The sequence below is a fragment of the Pantherophis guttatus genome, chromosome 1 (genome assembly GCF_059756535.1).
Source record: "Pantherophis guttatus breed Tessera chromosome 1, ASM5975653v1, whole genome shotgun sequence".
In the NCBI taxonomy this organism is placed as follows: Eukaryota; Metazoa; Chordata; class Lepidosauria; order Squamata; family Colubridae; genus Pantherophis; species Pantherophis guttatus.
The window spans coordinates 316,587,936-316,609,981 of record NC_142063.1 but is presented as its reverse complement, the minus strand read 5'-3'; the positions used below and the strand labels follow the sequence as shown (position 1 = coordinate 316,609,981).

Below are 22,046 nucleotides of genomic sequence, written 5' to 3'. Positions count from 1 at the left end.
TATGAACTCTTACATTGAAACAGGTGGGCTGAAAAAGAACTTAATATGATGAAGCTTTTCTTTGATAATTTGATATACTACATTCAAGCAGTCAGAGAAAGACGGCATAAACACACATTGTAAGTATGATTCTGGAGGATAAGGATCTTGTCCTTTTTTGTCTGTTCATGATTTAATATTTTGTACTACCGTTGTTCACCTTGGCCTTGCTAAACTCCATTTGCACATGACCACATTAATCACTTGACTGGTCTGAATAATTTCAGCATCTGACTTATTGATGCCTATCCACTTCTACCATTCTTCTTCAGAGATGTACTAGCTCTTTTGGTAAGTGGAAAAAGGAATAAAACAAAAGGAATTCTGATGCAAAATAGAATTTGACATTTTAAGATGGCATTGACCAAATAAAATTATACTGAGGCAGTGTATAACTCCAATATCCATCAATATTTGCCTCTGCCTGACTAATTTATACCATACTATTTTATGCTGAGTGCTGACTGTTGATTGAAGTTGTTTATGTTCAACAATGTTTATATTGGAATAGGAGAAAGGTAAAAAAGATAGTTTGAAAATTAAAACGAAAGAATAAGGCTTTTATCATTTGGGCATTAGATACACAGCAGATTCCATGTTGTCTTTTATAATACGAGATACAAATTCAGTAAATGTATACTGAATATATGTTCATCATTAATAACTGAAACTATTTTGAATAACATTTCTTAAAGTTTCCATATAGCACTAATATATACTTATTTAAAACATTTAAATATCCACCCATCTTGTATCCAACATTGGGTACCTCACAATCAAATCATTTACTTAAAATAAAAATATCAGAACCAAAATACCTGGTACTACAGTCAAAAGTTTCCCATGCAGCCCCCACGTTCATCTCACCTTAACCCAGCAAATGGAGGAAAACCTACAGTCATAGTGTGTTAGTCTTAAATTCATAAAAGGGTTATTTCAGATTAATATAGCCAGCATTTATATTCTCCAGTGTTATATGACAAAGAAACACATAATAATATTTTATGTATGCTCTATGGGGGGGGGGGGACTTCTAGGCCACGTTCACTTCCAGTGTTTTTTGTTTTGTTTTGTTTTTGACATCACTGAACCCTCAGTGTAGAAATTCAGCAGCAAAAATCAATATTCAACATTGTAATTTTTGTTTATTTAACAAAATAAGAATGAAGCAGATTAATATTTTATATTTATGCTGGCCTATGACTGTAATAAAAAAATAGTTCTATTTTATATTTTACTTTACAAAATACCCCCATATGAATTTTAGTTTGTCTGTTTTGATTGCATTTCTGCATTGTTGCTATATAACACCATGCACCCTGTAATCTATAACAGCTGGGGAAACTAAACTATTTCACCCAACTGGAAAAATATTACTGGTCCAGGCATGATGAAAAAAATTCTGAATCCTACAATAATGTTTAGTTTTAAGATTTGATAATACATTTTACAATGGACAAATTAAAATTCTCTTTTTGATTTAATTTTTAATTCCTCTACCTTTTTTGTCATGAAACCTGAATTGGATGTCTGTGAAGTTTACAGCAGTCAAGCTTAAATGATTTTATCTTTTTCAGCATTTGTAATAACCTTGTGTCATCTGATGAGGTTAAGATAACCCTCAGAAAAGATGAGATGTATTAGTCTAATTTAATTTGGAAAAAATATTAAGCTGTTTTAAGGTTTACTAATTTAACTTTTAAATAATTTCAATGATAGATACAGCCATAGTGCAGAGGTTCAGGTGCGTCTTCAGTTTCTGACATGTGTCTTTTCCACTCTGGGATCACCAGATCATTTCAGTAAGTTCTTACTATATCTTAATTTTTAAAAATTTAATTTTCTGATTTTTTCTTGAAGATTTATTTTTTAAAGAAATATTTAAGGTGGGGAATTCAGAATGCTTATTGTAACTGCAAACTTTAAGTACAAGTAGTCCATGCCTTACAACCGGTTGCTTAGCAACCATTTGGAATTACAACAGACACCCCCAAAATGAAATTATAACCCAATTCTAGATTTCCAGTGTTCCCATTGCAGTTGGGCGTTCAGCAACCAGCCCAGTTTATGACAGACAGACAGACAGACAGACAGAAGAGAGAGAGAAAGAGAAAGAGAAGGAAAGAAAGAAAAAGAAAGAAAGAAAAAATCAATCAATCGATCAATTGTACTGGACAGCAATGCATGCAAAGAGAATCTGGAGTCATATTTTTTGGGCCAAAAGTGTGATTCCGCTGCAAATAAAGCAAATACAATCTAGGCTGCATAAGTAAAGTATTATGTGAAGATCAAATAATTCATTGTTCATTCTTTTCTGCATTGGTCCACATAATATCCAGTCCTGGCCATTACATTTTAGGAAGGGCAGTAATAAACTGAAGCCTGTCCAGAAGATTGCAATCAAGATGATAATTGATATTTTGTTAGAATGTAGGAAAGAATTTCTAATACTAAAGGAGCTGTTGAGGAGTTTTCAGTAGGGGACTTTCATTTAATGAAGGTGTTTAAAGAGCCTGGATAGGCATATTTTGGGGGTGCTATAATAGTGAGTTCCTGCATCTTGAAGGTTCTTTACCAATTAGAGATAACAATTATTTCTGCAGATTTATGGAGCTCAAAGAATTTTGTTCTGTGGTATAGGTTTTCTGGATATGTTTTTTCTGGCTATGTTTGCATCAGTTTCTGAGTTCCATTGTGAAATGACAAGATAGGAAAAGGTGTGAACACAGTCATTCCTGACACAATCAGTTATTTTCTCTTATTCATTGACCTCAGATAAATATTTGATTTTCCAGAGGATCTGTAGACAGCAAGGCAAGGCATATAACTGGAGAGTAAGTGGCGTGAAATGTTGGCTTGAGGATGACCCATACTACTTGCACCTCTTTAATGGTTGCAAAAGCATCATAAGTTTTCTAATTTTCAAGTGACCAGCCATCTCCACAGCCATCTCCTATGTGATATTTGCAGAGTTTTTTAGTGGGGAAAAGCCTTTATATTCAAGTTGGTGCAATTCCACATGAAATGTCCGAAGCCCCATTTAGTCTGCATTAACAGGATTGAAACCTGAGCAATTGTTTAGAATATAAACAATTTGTCCAACTACGTATTTTCTTAATGACTACCCTTCATGGCTGATTCAATCTAGGTGGAAAAGGTTGACTGAATTTGTCAGGTTATCACAAGGTTATCACAGAGAAATATTAATTTCTCTGAATGAGTGGGCAGTACTGTGCTTTTTAACTCACAATATTGATGCTTAATATCTGTTGCTTAGCAGTAATACCCTGCTTCAAGGTGTTGGCAGCCATGTAGCTTTAGATAATCTTTTTAAAAAATCTTTTTATTAAATACTGGGTTCTCCTCTCTCCTCTTCCTCTCCTTTTTTCTCCTTTTATTCTTATTATAAATGCAACAAGTACATCAAATAGTCCTTCCTTCTATTTTACCCACAACAACCACCTTGAGAGAGAGTGACTGGCCTAAGATCATCTAACTGGTTTTCATGGCTAAGGTGGGATTTGAACTCGCAGTCTCCCAATCCCAATTTCTAGCCTGGTACCTTAACCACTAGACCAGGGGTGTCAAACTCAAGGCCTGTGGGTCGAATCCAGCCCATGGGGTGCTTAGAATCCAGCCCACGGGCTGCCCTGGAAATAGTGAAGGACCGGCCTGCGGTGCCTCTGCCAGCGAAAACAGAACTTGGGAGGGCCGTATGCGGTCCAAGCTCCATTTTCGCTGACAGAGGGTTGTAGGAGGCCATCGCAGCCGAAAACGGAGTTCGGGAACCCATTTTCTCTGGCAGAGTGCTCAGGCCATCACAGGCACCCCTGACATGAGTGACGTAGAGCTGGTCGTGCCCACCCTGGTCCCCCGAGGTCAAACAATCCTGATGTGGCTCTCAGTGAAATCGAGTTTTACACCCCTGCACTAGACCAAACTAGCTCTTTGTCACATTGATGGATGACCTCTTTGAGGAATGTAACTCTTGAAACATTTTGATACTGTTTACAACTATATTGTGGATCAGCTAATGAGTTGGAACCACACAATAGTGTTAAAATGGTGCTATTGCAGGACCAAGTTAACATAGGGATATAAAAGTGATAGGTCTCTTCTTTTGTTGCTCCCTAGCAGCTGGAATACAAGGCATGGCATCTGTGATTCTGAAGGTAATAAATAGCCGTCAGTACTAATAGACACCGATAGCTCAATCTTCCATGAATTTTTCCAGCTTCCCTATAGTCTAATTTGGTCTATATTACACGTGAAGGGAGCAGATTCCACAGTTTACAGGAGTCCTCAAGTTGCAACAAAATTGAGCCTGCCTCTTATGGTTGCAAGTCATGATGGTCAATAAGCAAAATGCCCACGTGATAGCATTGCTTAGTGACCCCCACTCCTGTTCTTCCCAGTGCTTCATTAAATGGCACATGGGATGCCTCAGGTGAGGGAGGCCTTGGAACGTCTAGTAAGATCCACCTGCCCTGAGCCTCCCAAGGCCTCCTGTACCCATAGGTATCCTGTGCTTTGCTTCCCATCCCTCAGGGTCCTCACAGCCTTGGTCTGCTTCCCACCCCACAGGTCTCCCACACTTCCACATACTCCCAATCTTGCACTTACTTTTGAAAGATCTCTAGAGGTCATATTAGGGAAGGATAGCATGCCAATCCACTTCACACCATCTGTAGGTCATGTGGCTCTGGAATAGGGCAATATTTAAGATCAGACACAGTGTTGTTGCAGGGCAACCACTCTAAAAATAGCACCTGCTTCTGGGATGGAGCCATGCAGCCTATGGATTCTGAGGGTTGTAGCAGCCTGCCCTCCTTCCCCAGACAAGGTCCAGTACACCAAAACTGTGGACCTGATGGACAGGGCACATCACCATGACAATGTATGTTTATCAGAAATTCACTGATTAGAAAAATAAAAGCTAACCTAGGATTTTTATTGAACTATACTGTTATTGTTTTTTGTTGTTCTGGTTTTGTATTGCAGAGGAGAGAGATATCCAAATTATAACCTATTGGAGGATTATTATAATCCGAATAAAAAATGGATAGCAAATTTCATAAATAAAATATATTTGAATTTTTAGGATTGAGTCTGGAACAAGTTGATGTACTATGGCACTGCTTAGTTGAAGATTCTGAATGTTATGATGATGCTCTACACTGGTTCTTAAATCAAGTAAGAAGTAAAGATCAGCATGCTATGGGAATGGAAACCTACAAGCATCTTTTTTTAGAAAAGGTAAGTGGATTTTATCTTTGCTACATAATCAGTTATTATTTCTATTGAGCACAAGCTTCAAAATGATTTTTTTTTTTTTGTTAGATGCCTCAGCTGAAGCCTGAAACAATTAGTATGACTGGATTAAACTTGTTTCAGCATTTATGTAATTTGGCTCGATTGGCTACTAGTGCATATGATGGTGGTTCAAACTCAGAGGTAAGCAAATGTACTGAGCGATTATTTCATTTTTTGTAAAATTAATATGTCTGTGGGGTCCTTGGTGTTTTCTGAGCTTGGTTGTTTTGTTGCAGATGTTTTATTACCCAACCAGATAACACCATCAGTGCTAGAAGGGAGTGAGGTTTGTTCTCTGTTTATAGTCTAATGATTTGCCCTATCAATGTTGGTGGGAATATTCTTGGCAATTCCTCTGACAATCAGGCAGAAGAGGTAGAGTACATCCATGAACACTAACTAGCAGTCAGAAGACAGGATGAAAACTCCTTAATTTCAAACACATGGTCGGACTTAACCATAGCTTCTACTGGAAAACTATGAGTATCCTAGACCAAGCTAAGTCCAAAAAGGCTAGAGAATTTCTGGAAGCCATCAACAGGCATGTAGAGATAAACAACATCTACATGCCATTTGAAAGACAATCAAGAAGCCAAAAAGGAAACAGAAAGATTAAAATACCTTTCGTCCAGCAATCAATACCTAGAGAAGCAGAGATGAACACCAAGACTAATACTAAACCAAGGATCAAGCAATAAATAATACCCTAATCAAGGAACTACCAACTCAAACAAACAATCAAACAATAAACAGCCACCTACTCAAGGAATCATCAAAAATAACTTCCACCAACATTGACAGGGCAAACCACTAACATATAAACAGAGCAAACCCCATTTCATACTAGCACTGATGATGTTACTTAGTTGGGAAATGAAACATCTGCATGAAAACAGCCAAGCTCATAAAGCACTAAGGACCCCACAGCTCAATTCTGAACTACAAATATTATCTTCTATTGATATTAACATGTCTCTTTAATAAGATACACTTTAATAAGGAATTGCTTAGTGAACAGTATCACTTGATTACATCATTGTCCAGTCATTCCTGTAATTAGGTAAGAAGATTTTTATTTGAATTAAATATTTTGTAATGTTTTTTAAAGCCAGACATAAGAGTATTACAGGGATTGCAGTGGCATGTATGCTTCTGATCATTAGATATAGAGACATCACAGCATTTTTTTTAAAATTTGATTTATATGCCGCCCTTCTCCGGAGACTCAGGGTGGCTTGCAATGTGTTAAGCAATTTGAATACCTTTTCCAAGATCTTCATGGCCGCTCCAACAAATGTTAGTCTGTGACATATTTCTTGATTGTTTGTTCTTTTACTGTTTTTTTTTTTTTTTTTTTGCAAAAAGTTTTTTTATTTTTATTTTTTCCAACACACAAATTACATCTTTTCGGAACAGAGCCCTGATCCGGTCATTAATTTATACAGTTCTTCCCCCCCCCCAAATCTTTAACAAAATTTTGTATATTCTATTTTGCCATAACACTTATTTCTTACTCTTAACTCACCTATCTCAACTAATACCATCTTAAAAAATTTAAGTCAAATTTACTTAATCAAAACAATTACCCTTCTATTAACCCCCCTTAAATCTTAATTCAGTTAATACTTCATAGTACATTTCACAATTCTTACCCTAAATCCTCACTATTAACAATACTTAATCTTAAATCACCTATCTCCCCTATTATCATCTTGTAAAAAGTTTACTCTTATTTATTTAATCAAAACAATTACCCTTCTATTAATCCATTTTAAATCTCAGTTCAGTTAATACCTCATAATACATTTCATAATTCTTAGCCTAAATCCTCACTATTAAGAATACAGGTCAAACATGTTTATTTTTCAAAATCTTATTTCCCTTTCTAAAACTTCCCTACATTTTTTACTTCGTATAATGCTCAATGAATCTTTATTTCCTTATTACTTCACCAAATTTATATTCTATCTCTAATCCCAAAAATATAGCAATTTAACATTGAAACATAGTTCTTAATTCAAATAAGACTACAATACAATTTTCCAATTATTTCCCACAATTCTATCTCTTTAATCATACCATTTGTATAAAAAGCAATTTGAGTAATTCTTATTTGTAATTCATAGTCCTATATTATTTCAATCTTCTTTTCTTTTTTGCTTAGATAATTATCAAAATATAGAAAATATTAAAATATTAAAGTTAATGAAAATATTCAAATTATTGCAATTGTTATAGGTATTTAAACAATATCCCAGTTTTTACAGTCATCAATTATTCTCAAGTAATACCATGTAACATCTTAATAAAAATTGATTCATTATGTCCATTGATATATTTTCTTTTAACATAGTCTATTTCTAATATATTAAAGCTTCCATCCATATTTCAATTTTAAGTATCTGTAACATATTCTTCTCATATTTCTGTTAACCATTATTAATCTCAATATAGTTATTTTATAAATCAAAGTCCTGGACTTTTCTATTTTACCCAATATTCCCCATTTCTTTCACTGTTAATCCCAGTGTAATCATCTTTATAACTATTGTTTTTCAGAATATAATCTCTAAAAACCTCCTTTTTATTATTACTATCCACCTGTGCATTACTTATTCATATTTAATCACGTTGTCTTTGTCTTCTTTATTTCCAGCCATTATGTCTTGTTTCTTCATTTTCTTGTCTGCTTGCATATACTTCATTTCAGCTTTAATGTCCTCAAATTTGTCCTCCATGTGGCATTTTAATTATTTTTCTTATTTCCATTCCAAGTCAAATACATCATTTTTTCCTTCTCTAATTCCTGCACCATTTTATTCTTTTTAAGTTGATGTTATCCCAATTATAAGAGTTCCGTTGTGGTTCCTCTTTTCTTTTCTTTTTCCCCCAAAGTCAAGCTGCCTACAGACAAAGAAATCATCCTCCACAAATTCTCAAGGTTGTTATCTGTAAATTTCTCGATTTTCCAAAACAAAAACCAAGTTGCAATGTTCCTTTTTACTCCAGAAGGTGTCTCTCTGCAATCCACAATTTCCAATTGTTTAACAAGTATCCATCTTATTTCAGTTACATAACAATCTTACTTGGATTCTCTTTTTCTTTTAGTTTTAAAAGTATCAAATCTTTTTTTAAAGTCCAGTCCAAATTTAAACTCTTCCAATCCTTTGACCATGTCTCAATGTTTAACGTTTCCAATTAGTTTTATTCAAAAGTTAATTTTCGGGTTTTTTGTCTCTTTAAAGTTACATTTCAAAATCTTCTTTGCCCAGTGCTCCTTAGCCGCTATTTTATCGCTAGGGGTATTGTAGTTAAAAGATGTTTCCCTTGATGTTATTACAAGCCTGGGTTGGCTGTCACTCACCCGGCTTCAAAAAACACTGTTCCATTCCATTTTCCTCCTGCTCAATACTTGATCCGGTTGTCCCAGCTTCGTGGCAGCCGTCATGGCTGCCGCCTCCCGCCGCCGAGTCACAGAGAGTTCCCCCTGACCTCCGAGGAACTTGCCTGTTCCTCTTGGTCGTCCGAGGTGCCCCTCTTTCTTCCCCATCCCTGCAGGACAGTTCTGGTCCGAAGACCCATCGGCGGTGGTTCGTCAGCCGGGGTTTTCACGGGGCTCGTCGGAGCCCGCTAATTCCCCGACTGTCTCGCCACAACGCCAAACTGAAAGTCTGTTCTTTTACTGTTGATGCTTGATCCTAAAAGACATAAGATAGCTACCACCTTGGTGTCTTCATTGCCAATTCTAAGGTTAGTTGTTCCACCCTTTGTAATTAGTTTGGTCTTCTTTATATTTAATTTTAATCTTTTTTTTATTTTGCTCCTTATCCTTTTTTCCTAGGGCTTGCAGATCCTTTGCATTTTTGCTCTCAGAGTATATTGCAGGTTATTGCTATATCTTTCTCCAATTTCAATACCAGGCTTGTCTTCTTCCAATCCAGCGTCCTTTAATATATATTCAGCATATAGGTTGAACAAAAAAGGAGGAGAGGTTGCAGCCTTGTATCCTTTACTGCCCAGGCCCTAATGCAATAGAGGAACATTTATTTATTTATTTTATTTATTTTATTAAATTTATATCCCACCCTTCTCCCCGAAGGGACTCAGGGCGGTGAACAGCTGAAAATTAAAAATAACATGCAATATAAAAGTTAAGATAATTAAAAATAAATTAAATAAACGGCCTCCCAATTTAAAACCCCTAGCTATACAATTAAAAAACCCATAAAACCTATTCAGGCCAGGCCGGCTTGTTGAAATAAAAACGTCTTCAGGGCCTTACGGAAAGTGCGGAGATCCGGAATCAGCCGTATTCCGGGAGATAGCTCGTTCCAGAGGGCGGGTGCTCCCACAGAGAAGGCTCTCCCCCTGGGGGCCGCCAGCCGACACTGCTTGACCGACGGCACCCTGAGGAGGCCCTCTCTGTGAGAGCGTATTGGCCGGTGGGAGGTTATCGGTAGCAGAAGGCGGTCTCATAAATACCCTGGCCCTAAGCCATGGAGCGCTTTAAAGGTGAGAACCAACACCTTGAAACGCACCCGGAAGACCACCGGGAGCCAGTGCAGCTCGCGCAGGAGAGGTGTTATATGGGAGCGCCATGTCGCTTCTACCACCATGCTTTACAGTTGTATGGCTTCTACCACCATGCCATTTCTACCACCATGCTTTACAGTTGTATCTGATTCTTATGAGACATCTTTGGTTTTCACCAAACATGTTATCTGGTACTATTTCCAAATTACTCCATCTTTGCCTCATTTGTCCAGAGCACATTGTTCCAGAAATCCTGGTCTTTATCTAGGTGAATAAACTTTGGTCTTGTCCTGGTGTTCTTTCTGGACAGCTAAAGTTTCCTCCTGACACACCTTTCAAGTAGATCTAATTTGTGCAGCTTCTTTCTAATGGTAAAAAGGACACTCTGACCTCACTAGTAGTGGTGAGAGCTACCGGAAACTCATGTGATGAAATTCTGGAGTTTATAGAGACTTCTTTCACCATGTTGTGTGAATTTGCTGGGATGGTCTGACCTGAGCAATTTGGCAGTTGTTTGAAATCATCTTCACTTGTTTATGATCTTCTAGACAGTGGAATAATTAATATCCAATTGTTCAGCAAATGTTTGATATCCCTTTCCAAACTCATAGGCATCCATAACATTTTTTAAAATAGATCTTTATTAATTATTTATAGATAAAAAAACATATAGTGTAATTTTTGAATAAATATAAGTTATATATGGGTATTCAACACAACACATAAAGACAACCACAAAGAAGGACAAACCGGGGGTCGTATCGAACCCCCAAATACTTACTCATAGTTACATCCCGGTAAATCCTTTTGTTCAATTAGCGTTGACTATTTTAAATACTAAACGCTATCTCATTATAATTAAGTATATATTTAATACTGTGTTATTTATTCTATATTTTTCCTCTTCCTTAACCATAAATACCATTGTTCCCAATTGCTGTAATAGATGGATTCTTTTTTGTCTCTTAGGATATATGTTAATTTGTCCAGTTCGGCACAATTTAATATCTTGTTTATTATAAATTGATCTGATGGTGTATTTACATTTTTCCAGTGTTGGGCAAGTGCCATTCTCGCAGTCTAACAACCGTTAGATAGACTCCTGGGTGTCGAAACAAAATTTATATCCAAGACCTATAATCTTTTGTTATCAAGTTATACAGCTGAGGAGATAGTAAAAGATACGATGATTGCCTGGGGAAGAAATTTAGGAAGATCGATACAACTTGAAGAATGGCAGGGAATATGGAATAGATCAATGAAATTGACATTATCAGCGGCATTTAAGGAGAACTTTTATAAAATGATCTATAGGTGGTACCTCCCACCAGATAGGATAGCTAAAATGTTCCCTGGATCCTCGGATAAATGTTGGAAGTGCAATTTGGCCAGGGGTGCTTTCTTTCATCAGTGATGGACCTGCCCTCAGATCAGGAAATTTTGGGAAAAGATTCAAAAATGGTTGAATGAGATAATAGGTGCAAGTTTCCCCCTAACTCCAGATTCTTTCTTACTTGGAATCAAACTAAAAGACGTGGGCAAACAAGACTAGCATTTATTCATCCATATTACAACGGCATCTATCACATTTTTGAAGACCTCAGAATGTTCTTTTGATCCAGGCATGTGACCACTCACTTCAACATTTGTCCCTGATCTGATTCAAAATTAAATGACACAATGGACTACAAAATGGTGCATGATACTTGTTATATTACATTCCTTTACCAATATTGTTGAAATGAAGATCAGGTAATCTGTATGTTGAAAAAGGCAATAATTTCAGTGAGGTGTACTTATTTTCTCATATCACTGTGTGCTTTCCTTTGGTGTAGAATAGAATCCTTACCAGTAATACTGATAAAGATGTGAGAAAGATATGGTAGATAATTTTACTTGACTCTTGGGCAGAAATTGTCAACTGTCAGCTATATTACTTTTTCTTTTTTTCTTTTTTGTTTTACAGTTGTGTGGTATGGACCAATTCTGGGGCATTGCTTTAAGAGCTCAATCTGGAGATGTGAGCCGGGCAGCTATACAGTACATTAATTCCTATTATATTAATGGTATGAGAATTTATTTGAAAATTCTGGGTTTAGAATTCCAAAGAAAATACTTTATATCATTATTTTTTTTCTTATAGAAATAAAATAAATTTAAACAAGGTGTTTTTTTAATCTAGTTCATTTATTTTTAACTCTTAGGTAAAACAGGTCTGGAGAAAGAACAGGAATTTATTAGCAAGTGCATGGAAAGCCTAATGATAGCATCTAGTAATCTAGAGCAAGATTCTCATTCCAGTCTTACCATTATTGAACGAGGACTTCTCATGCTTAAAACTCATTTAGAAGCTTTTCGGAGAAGGTAAACTATATCCTTGTATTGTTTTATCAAAAAGTAGTATTTCAAGAAAAATGACTGGCAATTATGAATGTTATTTTTGTGGTTTCAATATTAATGTGTTACATATTTTTAACTGCTTTTAGTTAGGATTTTCAAAAGAAAATTCTGAAAATTTTGTTACAAATTGAAGTGGATTATTTTCAATCAAGGGCTAGGGGGTGGGGCTGGGATAAAAGAGAGAAAGAAACTTGCCTGTGATATAAATTAGGGGTCCCTAGACCCCGGTCCATGGACCAGCACCAGGCCATGGCATGACAGAAACTGGGCCATGGAAACAAGCGAAGCCCTATCCATGGGATGCAGGCAGCATGTGAAAAAAGCACCTCACCCCGGTCCGTGTAAAAGCTTTCTCCGTGGAATCAGCCCTTGGTGCCCAAAGGGTTGGGGGCCGCTGATATAAATCATTCTAGTTTTGGAATATCCTTTGGTTTCCCATGTAGTGCTGAGTAACCTACTTTTAAAATAAGACTGAAACACTGAGCTCATAAAATTATCTTTATAGTTCTTTAGACTCTGACAAAGTTCATAAACACAACAAGTCGCAAAATACTAAGAAATTCATAGTCACTTGTCTTTGTATATGAGCTCAGCTTATTAATTTCACCTTGAACAGGTAGATGTGTATATTTCCATATATTTGCTCAGAAGAAATAGTTTGTCATTGTTTTCCCTTTTTATAATACTTTTTCTTCAGGTTTGCATATCATCTGAGGCAATGGCAAATAGAAGGCACTGGCATCAGCAGCCATTTAAAAGCATTGAGTGATAAACAATCACTACCTCTCAGAATTGTTTGTCAACCAGCTGGACTTCCTGACAAAGTACGTTTTAATTTGCTTTCAACCCATATGTTATTTTCAATCTCTTGTCTTATCTGAGAAATAAATTTAATATATAATGTGTTCTGTTCTAGATGACCATTGAAATGTATCCAAGTGATCAGGTGGCAGATTTAAGAGCTGAGGTTACGCATTGGTATGAAAATTTGCAGAAAGAACAGTTGAATCAGCAAGCACATCTGCAAGAATTTGGTCAAATCAGTAGAAAAGGAGATTTTCCAGGTACATTTTAAATATTTTTCTGATTAAAACTTGACTGATTTGCAATCCAATTTGAATTGGGTGGTACGTTTAATTTTGTCTCTATTTTCAGACCATGTTCATACAAAAAAAAGAGGTTGTTCTAGTGTTTTTCTCAATTTAGGTACATGAATGAGTGAGTGAATGAATAAAATAATAGAAAATCTATTATTTCTATAGTTCTGTAAAATGGTTGTCATATGTTTGGTGGTTAGAATAGAAGGCAAAATACTGAAAATAAATTTGTTTTTCATTTTTAGGGGGTCTCATGGGCCCTGTAAGAATGATTTCTTCTGGACATGAACTAACAACTGACTATGATGAAAAAACTCTTCATGAATTGGGGTTTAAAGATATGCAGGTATTGATAATATTCAGAGGTGATTATAAAACATTCTGTAGTGATAATAAATTCATTATATTTACTTATTTGTTAGATTTTTATTCTACTTTATTACTTTCTAAGTAACTCAAGGCAAAAAGCATACATAATACTCCTTCCTATTTTTCCCACAACGACAACCCTATGAGGTGAGTTGGACTGACAGAGTGATTGGTCCAAAGTCACCCACCTGGCTTTTGAACCTAAGATGGAACTAGAACTCACAGTCTCCTGGTTTCTGGGCCAGCATCTTAACCATTACAATTGGAACTGGCAAATCAATCACTAAGCAAAGTGATTGCTAAGTAGGAAATCATGTGACCACAACTGTATTTTTCTTTTCCTCATTCTGCTGCCTTTTGGAATGCTCACCCCAGTGACTCTGGGAATAGCAGGCTCAAAACTAATTATTTTCCCACTTTTGGCTTTTGTTTGCTTCCTAACCACTCCCCTGCCCTTTGGAAACCTCACCCTTGCCCTGAGTTAATTGACAAAAGGGGAAATAATATTTGTATTTACAGTAATTGGAGAGAAAGTGATTATAAAAGAGTAAGCAGACCCACAATGGGAACACACATGGAAAGCAACATGCTGGTGTTGGCAGCTGCATTCTACACAAACAGCCCAATAATTCACATTTTGGGCTGGCTTACTCTCTCTTAATTGCTCCCTTGCCAATCTTTCCACTATGCAAGGGGAGGAGGAGATGAGTTAAGCATAAGAGACTTTGCCTACTGAAACAGCTTCTCCCCCCCCCCCCCACAGAATATAGTATTGGGGAGGAAGGGATTACAAGAGAGTAAGCATGCACAATGAGAAATACACATTGAAAGCAATGTGCTGGCATTAGTAGCCCTGTCCGCACTACACAAACAGCCTGGTATGTATTCCCCATTGTTTGCCTACTAATTCTCTTGTAATCTCCCTTCTCCAGTTTCTCTGCTCTGCAAGGATAGGAAAGAAAATCAAAGCAACAGGTCAGATATAGGACAACATATACCGATTTTAACTATGATCACGTACATGACTAAGGGACATTGTTAAGATCATAAATTGATCATAAAGTTATTTTTCAATACTGTCATACTTTCAGTCACTGGAAGCAGTAGATAGGTGAAGACTATAACTAAAATACATCCCAGTGGAAAAGCTTTAACTTATTTTAGCAGAAAGCTCTATTAAAGGTGCAGGAAGAGATATCTGTTGATCAGCTGGAAAATGTAAAAGATGGCAAGACAAAGTATTGCCATTGCCAGCAAGAATTTTTATACTTTGCCAGAGGACTGACTTGTACTTTTCCTTCTCCCTGCTACCTGAACAACTTTCTCATGGCCCTAGTCAGTGTGTTGAAGGCATACTATTGGTACCAATATACAGATGCCTTTATAATAATAACTTCCTCACTTTTTAAAAAATAAAATTATCTTCACTTGTTATTTCAAGATGGTCTTTGTGTCCTTGGGTGCTCCAAGGAGAGAGCGAAAAGGGGAAGGAGTTCAGCTTCCAGCATCCTGCTTGCCAGCACCTCAGAAGGACAACATCCCAATGCTCTTACTTCTGCAAGAGCCTCATCTTACCACCCTGTTTGATTTGCTAGAAATGCTTGCTTCCTTTAAGCCTCCACCCGCAGAAGTGGCTATGGAAGATAGTGAGGTAACTTTAATTAAGATTCTTAGCAGTGGTGAAATCCTCTGTAAGTTGCCACCGGTTTGCTGCCCGCAAATGCGTGCCAAATGCGTGATGCACGCTGCATACCAAACGCATGCTGCGTGCACATGCACAGTGTGTGCCAAACGCACACTGCGAGCAGAAAAAGCCATTTGAAGGTAAGTAGAATGACGAGGGGGGGGAACAGCTGTGCCGCGTGATTTAGATTCGCTAGAAAGCAGGATTTCCTGCTTTCCAGCGAATATAAATCACGCGGCACAACTGATCATCGGAAATACCGGTTTGGATGAACTGGTAGCTTTTTTTTTTTACTACCCGTTCGCCTGAACTGGTAGCATTTCACCCCTGGTTCTTAGGCATAAATTATGTTTTATGCCGGGGTCCTCAACCTGTGGGCCACAGCCCACTACTGGACCATCTATTCGTAATCAGGCTGCAGGCTGGTGCACATGTGCACAACTCAAGTCAAAGAAGTGGCGGGCTGCTGCACGTGCATGTGCAGCTCCACTTGCAGTTGAGCTGTGTGTGCAGGCTGGCTCACCACTCATTTGACTCAAGCTGTACGCATGAGCACGACCTGGTTCCCCTCGTCCCCTCTCCTCAGCCAGGCTTCCAAGCCGCAAAGGTTGGGGATCACTGTTTTATGCAGTGTTTAACCATGCAAACACAAACATGGCAGGGGTCCATGATCTGTCAGACAATAGGCATTGGTGTATATTTCAGAAGATAATTGAAAAATGTCCAAATTCCCTGTCATCTCATGGAAAAATACACACTTCTACAGTCTATTGCAGCATTTAGGCATATATTGCAGAAGTCTATAGTGGACAAGTGTGTGTTTGTGGGGATTAATTTCAGAAGATGATGGGTGCTAGCCAATGGCTGACCAAATACTGTATGTGTATAGGCAACATAATTGTTAACTTTGGCTGTTAAATTTAAGAGATTCATGAAAACTTTCAGTATTGATGAGTAAAATTGGCATTATATTTTTGTGATATGTTTCTTTATCCATCTGAAGTTTAGTTTTCTATTATCCTACATGGAGCTATAGAGTGGTTATAAATAGTGTATAATAACTATAAGGATGATTGTCACTGTTTTGGGGCATGATAACAGTATGTAGATAAGCAAAAAGCTATTACAATCAATTTAATATTTAACTTGAATATAGCGAATATATGCTTAAACTGTTTTCAATTTCAGCCATGGCACTAGGTTGTCTTGAACTGCTCTCCAGACAGGTTGCATTCACAGCTAGCAAATTCAAACATGATTCAACCTGCACAATGTGCTGTTGTGTGCTTCATGCCTTCTACCTTTGATTGGAAGTTATTGGTGCTCAAGAACAACAGTAATAACTCGATTTTTATTGATACAGATATGCTACTATAGTTAAAATATTATATGGTATTGTAACTTAACTAATTGAAAGAATAAAGAAGATAGGGTCACAAGAAAATTAAGCCTGATAGAAAAAACTGATTCTCTTTTTGAATTCAGTGTGAAAAATTTTATTAGAACAGCTATTACAATCCGTGTGACAAAATTGTTGTTATTGTAATTTATTTAATGTCTGTTTTTTATTATATGCATGATATATTTTTACCTGTGTCTTCAGAGTGCAAAATGTGAAGAACTCCACCTTCATGCAGAAAATCTATCAAGGCGAGTTTGGGAGTTGTTAATGCTATTGCCTACATGTCCTAATATGCTTCAGGCATTTCAAAATATTTCAGATGATCAGGTGAGCAAAAAGTCATCTCTTAAATATTTGCAGTTGTTGATGCATTAAGTTGGAAGTGCTACGTATAATTTAGACTTGGCATCACAGTTTGGAGTTTGGGGATTCAAATATCTGTTACTATTCATATGTCCTGAGAAGGAGAGGGAAGCTATTATGACATTCAGAAGGCCTTATGAGTGGCCAGTGTTGGCATCACAGAGACCCTGCCCACTCCCCTTTTTTCATACAGATATCAAGAAGCAAGAGAAAGGAAGTTGCTGGAAAGATTGAAGCAGGTGGGCCAGTAAGAAATGCTATGGTGGGGCTTCCTAAGGCCATTAGAGCACATAATGGGACAACTCGCCGCAGCCAATTTGCCACAACCAACTCACCACGGCCAACTCTCAGTTGGAGAACTCACCATGGCCAATTCACCACAGGAGTAGCATGGAATGGGACAATTCACTGCAGCCAACTCGCCACAGGACAACTTGCTGCAGGACAATTCAACAATTCAATTTAATTATTTAAAATAGTTTAATTTTTTTTTAATTTATGTCGTTCACATTTTATTTTCTCCCTCCTTTGGCATCCTTTCTTCAATTATTCTATTCCACTATGTCTTCGATATTAGTGTAACTCTCATCCCACAGTGAGTTGTCCTGTGGTGGGTTGGCCATGGCGAATTGTCCCGTGGCAAGTTGGCTGTGGCAAGCTGGCCATAGTGAGTTGGCTGTGGTGAGTTGTCATAGACCCAATGAGACCTTTTAGATTAGTATGCCCAGAGGATGGATGCGGTAGATGGGTTTCAGAGGGCTCTTGGGGTCTTTCCTGTGGATAGTTTGACCAAAGCTTTAATTGTTGATTGGAATCAGCAAGTGGCTAAGCTCTGCACTGGAGTTGTCCTATGTAGCCTCCCCTTGTTCACTGATCCTGGACCATACCTTGGTTCTCTATTTATTATTTATTTATTTATTTTATTTTATTTTATTTTATTTTATTTTATTTTATTTTATTTCTATACCGCCCTTCTCCCGAAGGACTCAGGGTGGTGTACAGCCTAATTAAAAACACAAAGACAGACAAAATTTAAAAATAATTAAAATTATTAAATAATAGGCCCAATTTATAAAACCCCAAATTTAAAATCCCATTTAAAACCAATTAAAATCTTTACATTGATAGCCCAGCCTGGCGGAACAACATGGTTTTGAGGGCACAGCGAAACACACGGAGATCAGAGATTTTACGAATTTCTGGGGGGCAGATCATTCCAAAGGGCAGGGGCTCCCACAGAGAAGGCCCTCCCCCTGGGTGTCGCCAGCCAACATAATTTGGCCGATGGCACCCTGAGGAGACCCTCTCTGTGGGAGCGAACCGGCCGGTGGGAGGCTACTGGTGGCAGAAGACGGTCTCGAAGGTATCCAGGTATCTCTAAGGAACTCTAGGAGATGAAGCACCAGAAGAGTTGCTGTTGAAGGAAGACAAAGAGTCTAAATTGAGCCGTGGTGGCACAGTGGTTAGAGTGCAGTACTGCAGGCTACTTCTGCAGCCTGCTAGCTGCCTGCAATTTGGCAGTTCGAATCTCACCAGGCTCAAGGTGGATTCAGCCTTCCATCCTTCCAAGGTCAGTAAAATGAGGAACCAGATTGTTGGGGGCAATATTCCGACTCTGTAAACTGCTTAGAGAGGGCTGTGAAGCAGAATATAAGTCTCAGTGTTATTACTATTGCTAAATGAGCATGAGTAAAACCACATATTTCGGTTTAGAGCATATTAGTAAGAATAGTGCAAAATGTCATCACAGCTGGCCAGTGGCCCTGTTTAAGGTGACTTGTTGCCTGCTGGGGTGGGAGAGCTACAGGAACTTCTTGCTTTCTGGTAGATAAATTCATTCAGATTTGGACTCTTAATGGATAGGTCCTTGGTAGGTGTCTGGGACAGACTCCCATAGGGTTATTTGGAGTGTTTATGGTTGTAACTAATGTGGAAATCCTCCACTGGACTGTGAGCTCATCCCCCTGGTTATTTGTTTATTAATGTAAGCCACCCAGGGTCAATTATAGGTGAGATGGATGGCAAACAAGTCTAATAAATACATAAGTAAAATAAATAAATAGTTCCAGGTTCCTTTTGGTTGTTCAAGACCACTCTCGTGCATATCTTAAAACAGCTTTTTAAATTATAGCAATTGGTCATGTTTCAGTAAACTACAAAAGTATAAATGAAGGTATATAGCTGATAACAGCAAATGATTTTACATAATAATAATTCAAACAATAATTTTGTTGAATGGACAATCCAATTTCATTTTAATAAGTTAAGCATAAACTAAAATATAGATAGTAAATTGTGGAAACTTCAAAAACTGTCACCTATTCAGCATTTCCCTTTTCCTTTTAATTTAGCTGTAACTTTAGGGGTCTGTAGTGAACCATAGATTAAGGCAGAGTTTTTAACCATAGATTCAATATGAGTCAAATTATATTCAACAGAGTGTATACCATATTTTTTCCAGTCTCGCTGCTCCGACAATCCACGCATGGGTATTCACTTCTTGCTTTCCTAGAGACTGAGTGTACAAAGTTTTTCCATTGGTCTAGCCACGCCCCCTGCTCCTGCTCTTCAGTCTTTTCACTCAGTCTAGATGAAGAGACTTGAGTTGGATTTTTCTGACATTGTCAGTTTCTCATTTAAGTTTATTTATGTTGGTTTTGTAGATTTCTATCATTATTGGATTATTTGGACTGTGATTACTTGGACTTGGTTATTCAATATGAGTCAAATTATATTCAACAGAGTGTATACCATATTTTTTGCACTATAAGATGGTCTGGACTATAAGATGCACATTAGCTTTAGAGGAGGAAAATAAGGGGAAAGAATTTTTTATTTTATTTTATTTGATTTCTATACCGCCCTACTCCCGAAGGACTCAGGGCGGTGCACAGCCAAACAATAAAACACATACATACAAAATTTAAAAGTAGAATAAAATCAAATTAAATAATTTTGGCCCCGACAAATTTAAAACCCCAAACTTTTAAAACCAATTTAAAATTGAATGTATAAAATACTAAAAGATATTTAAAAATTAAAAATCTTTTATAAAAGAGGGGGGAAATTAGGCTAGGCCAGCCTGGTGAAATAGTAAGGTCTTTAAAGCGCGGCGGAAGGTGCGCAGATCCGGGATCCTCCGTATCTCTGGGGGGAGCTCGTTCCAGATAGTAGGTGCCCCCACAGAGAAGGCTCTCCCCCTGGGGGCCGCCAGTCGGCATTGTTTGGCTGACGGCACCCGGAGGAGCCCCTCTCTATGGGAGCGTACCGGCCGGTAAGAGGCTATTGGTGGTAGTAGGCGGTCCCAAGTACCCAGGTCCTAAGCCATGGAGCGCTTTAAAGGTGGTAACCAAAACCTTGAAGCGCACCCGGAAGACCACCGGGAGCCAGTGCAGCTCGCGCAGGAGGGGTGTTACATGGGAACGCCATGTCGCTCCCATTACCACCCGCGCGGCCGCACTCTGCGCCAGTTGGAGCCTCCGGGTGCTCCTCAAGGGGAGCCCCATGTAGAGAGCAGAAATCTGCCTCTGCCTCCCAGCATCCATCCGGTATTCATCCGACTAGCGTTCTTGCAGCAAACAGCCTGCCTCCTCCGTGTCTGCTGCCTCTGCCGGGGAATGCTGGAGCCTTCGCTGCCGAGCAGCTGATTGGTGGTTGGATCGGCCTCCCGGAATACTGCTGATCAGCCGTTCTAGGCACCAGGGATCGCCGCCGCCCAATTGCTGCCACCAATCAGTGATAGGCTGCAATGATCAGCGGCTTACAGGCAGCAGCAGCAATAAGGGGTATTCCAGGAGGCTGATCCAGCCTCCAATTAGCTGCTTGGCATTGAAGGCTCCAGAGTTCCACGGTGGTGAACGCTATACCCACACCAACACCCCCTGCCGCAATATTCGCTCTATAAGATGCACAGACATTTCCACCCACTTTTGGCAGGGGGGAAGTTGTCTTATAGTGCGAAAAATATGGTAATTAAAACATGAGTGTATATAACTATAAGTATATATTCAAGTTCAGATTATAGTTGATCCTTCCCTACAGACTTTGTCTAATCTTTTTTATTTTTTAAAAGAGCAATGATGGATTCAGCTGGAAAGATCTTTTAAGAATAAAAAGTGCCCATAAACTTTTGTATGCCCTTGAAATAATCGAAGCGCTTGGAAAACCCAATAGAAGAATAAGACGGGAATCTACGGTAGTATAATTTTATTTTTCAAAAGTTTTGTTTCATATAAATTTGTAAGGTTCCTTTTATAACGTATCTTTCATGATCATTTATGTTTTTCTCATTGATTTTAGGGAAGTTATAGTGATCTTTATCCAGATTCTGATGATTCAAGTGAAGATCAAATAGAAAATAGTAAAAACACTTGGAGTTGCAAGGTTTGAAATTATTATATAAAAATGCTATTCTGGTGGTATGTTCACATGTGTCTGTACTTTTACTTTTTGATTTTAATTAGAAAATGTATTGACAAACAATCTTAGACTGCATTTTTGAATAAATCGTTTCATAAAACAGAAAAAGAATTGTTCTTTGTACAATAATGAACTGCTTATTTTTAATTTAAATTTTAATAAATTTATAATTGCTATAGACCAGCATAAGGAGCATGGGTTACAGTCAGTTAAAAATAGAAAATACATCAAAGTTTTTTAAAATATGAAAAGCTGAAATATATAAAAATGTATTAAAACAAAGTAATTTTTTTAAAAAAAGTCTTTACAAAACTTAAATGAAGAATAGGAGCATTAAATGGGTGTAGGGAAGCATTTATGAAAGATTATATAAAATTACAAGGATGGCAAATACAGAAATCTTCCTGTGTTGACCTTCAAGGACAGC

General features: G+C 37.7%; 1 protein-coding gene across 2 annotated transcripts in view; it reads left to right on the top strand.

The window, feature by feature from the left end:
• The window catches only part of USP34 (ubiquitin specific peptidase 34), a 153,680-nt gene that overhangs the window by 66,485 nt on the left and 65,149 nt on the right, over positions 1–22,046 (top strand). For both annotated transcript variants that reach the window (XM_060692619.2, XM_034427298.3), the window contains exons 20-32: positions 24–119; positions 1,759–1,841; positions 5,141–5,295; positions 5,380–5,493; positions 11,852–11,951; positions 12,090–12,249; positions 12,983–13,109; positions 13,202–13,349; positions 13,628–13,728; positions 15,193–15,402; positions 17,039–17,164; positions 21,273–21,395; positions 21,500–21,583. In XM_060692619.2, the coding sequence (XP_060548602.1) occupies positions 24–119; positions 1,759–1,841; positions 5,141–5,295; positions 5,380–5,493; positions 11,852–11,951; positions 12,090–12,249; positions 12,983–13,109; positions 13,202–13,349; positions 13,628–13,728; positions 15,193–15,402; positions 17,039–17,164; positions 21,273–21,395; positions 21,500–21,583 (1,627 nt within the window). The remainder of the gene's footprint in view (positions 1–23; positions 120–1,758; positions 1,842–5,140; positions 5,296–5,379; positions 5,494–11,851; positions 11,952–12,089; positions 12,250–12,982; positions 13,110–13,201; positions 13,350–13,627; positions 13,729–15,192; positions 15,403–17,038; positions 17,165–21,272; positions 21,396–21,499; positions 21,584–22,046) is intronic.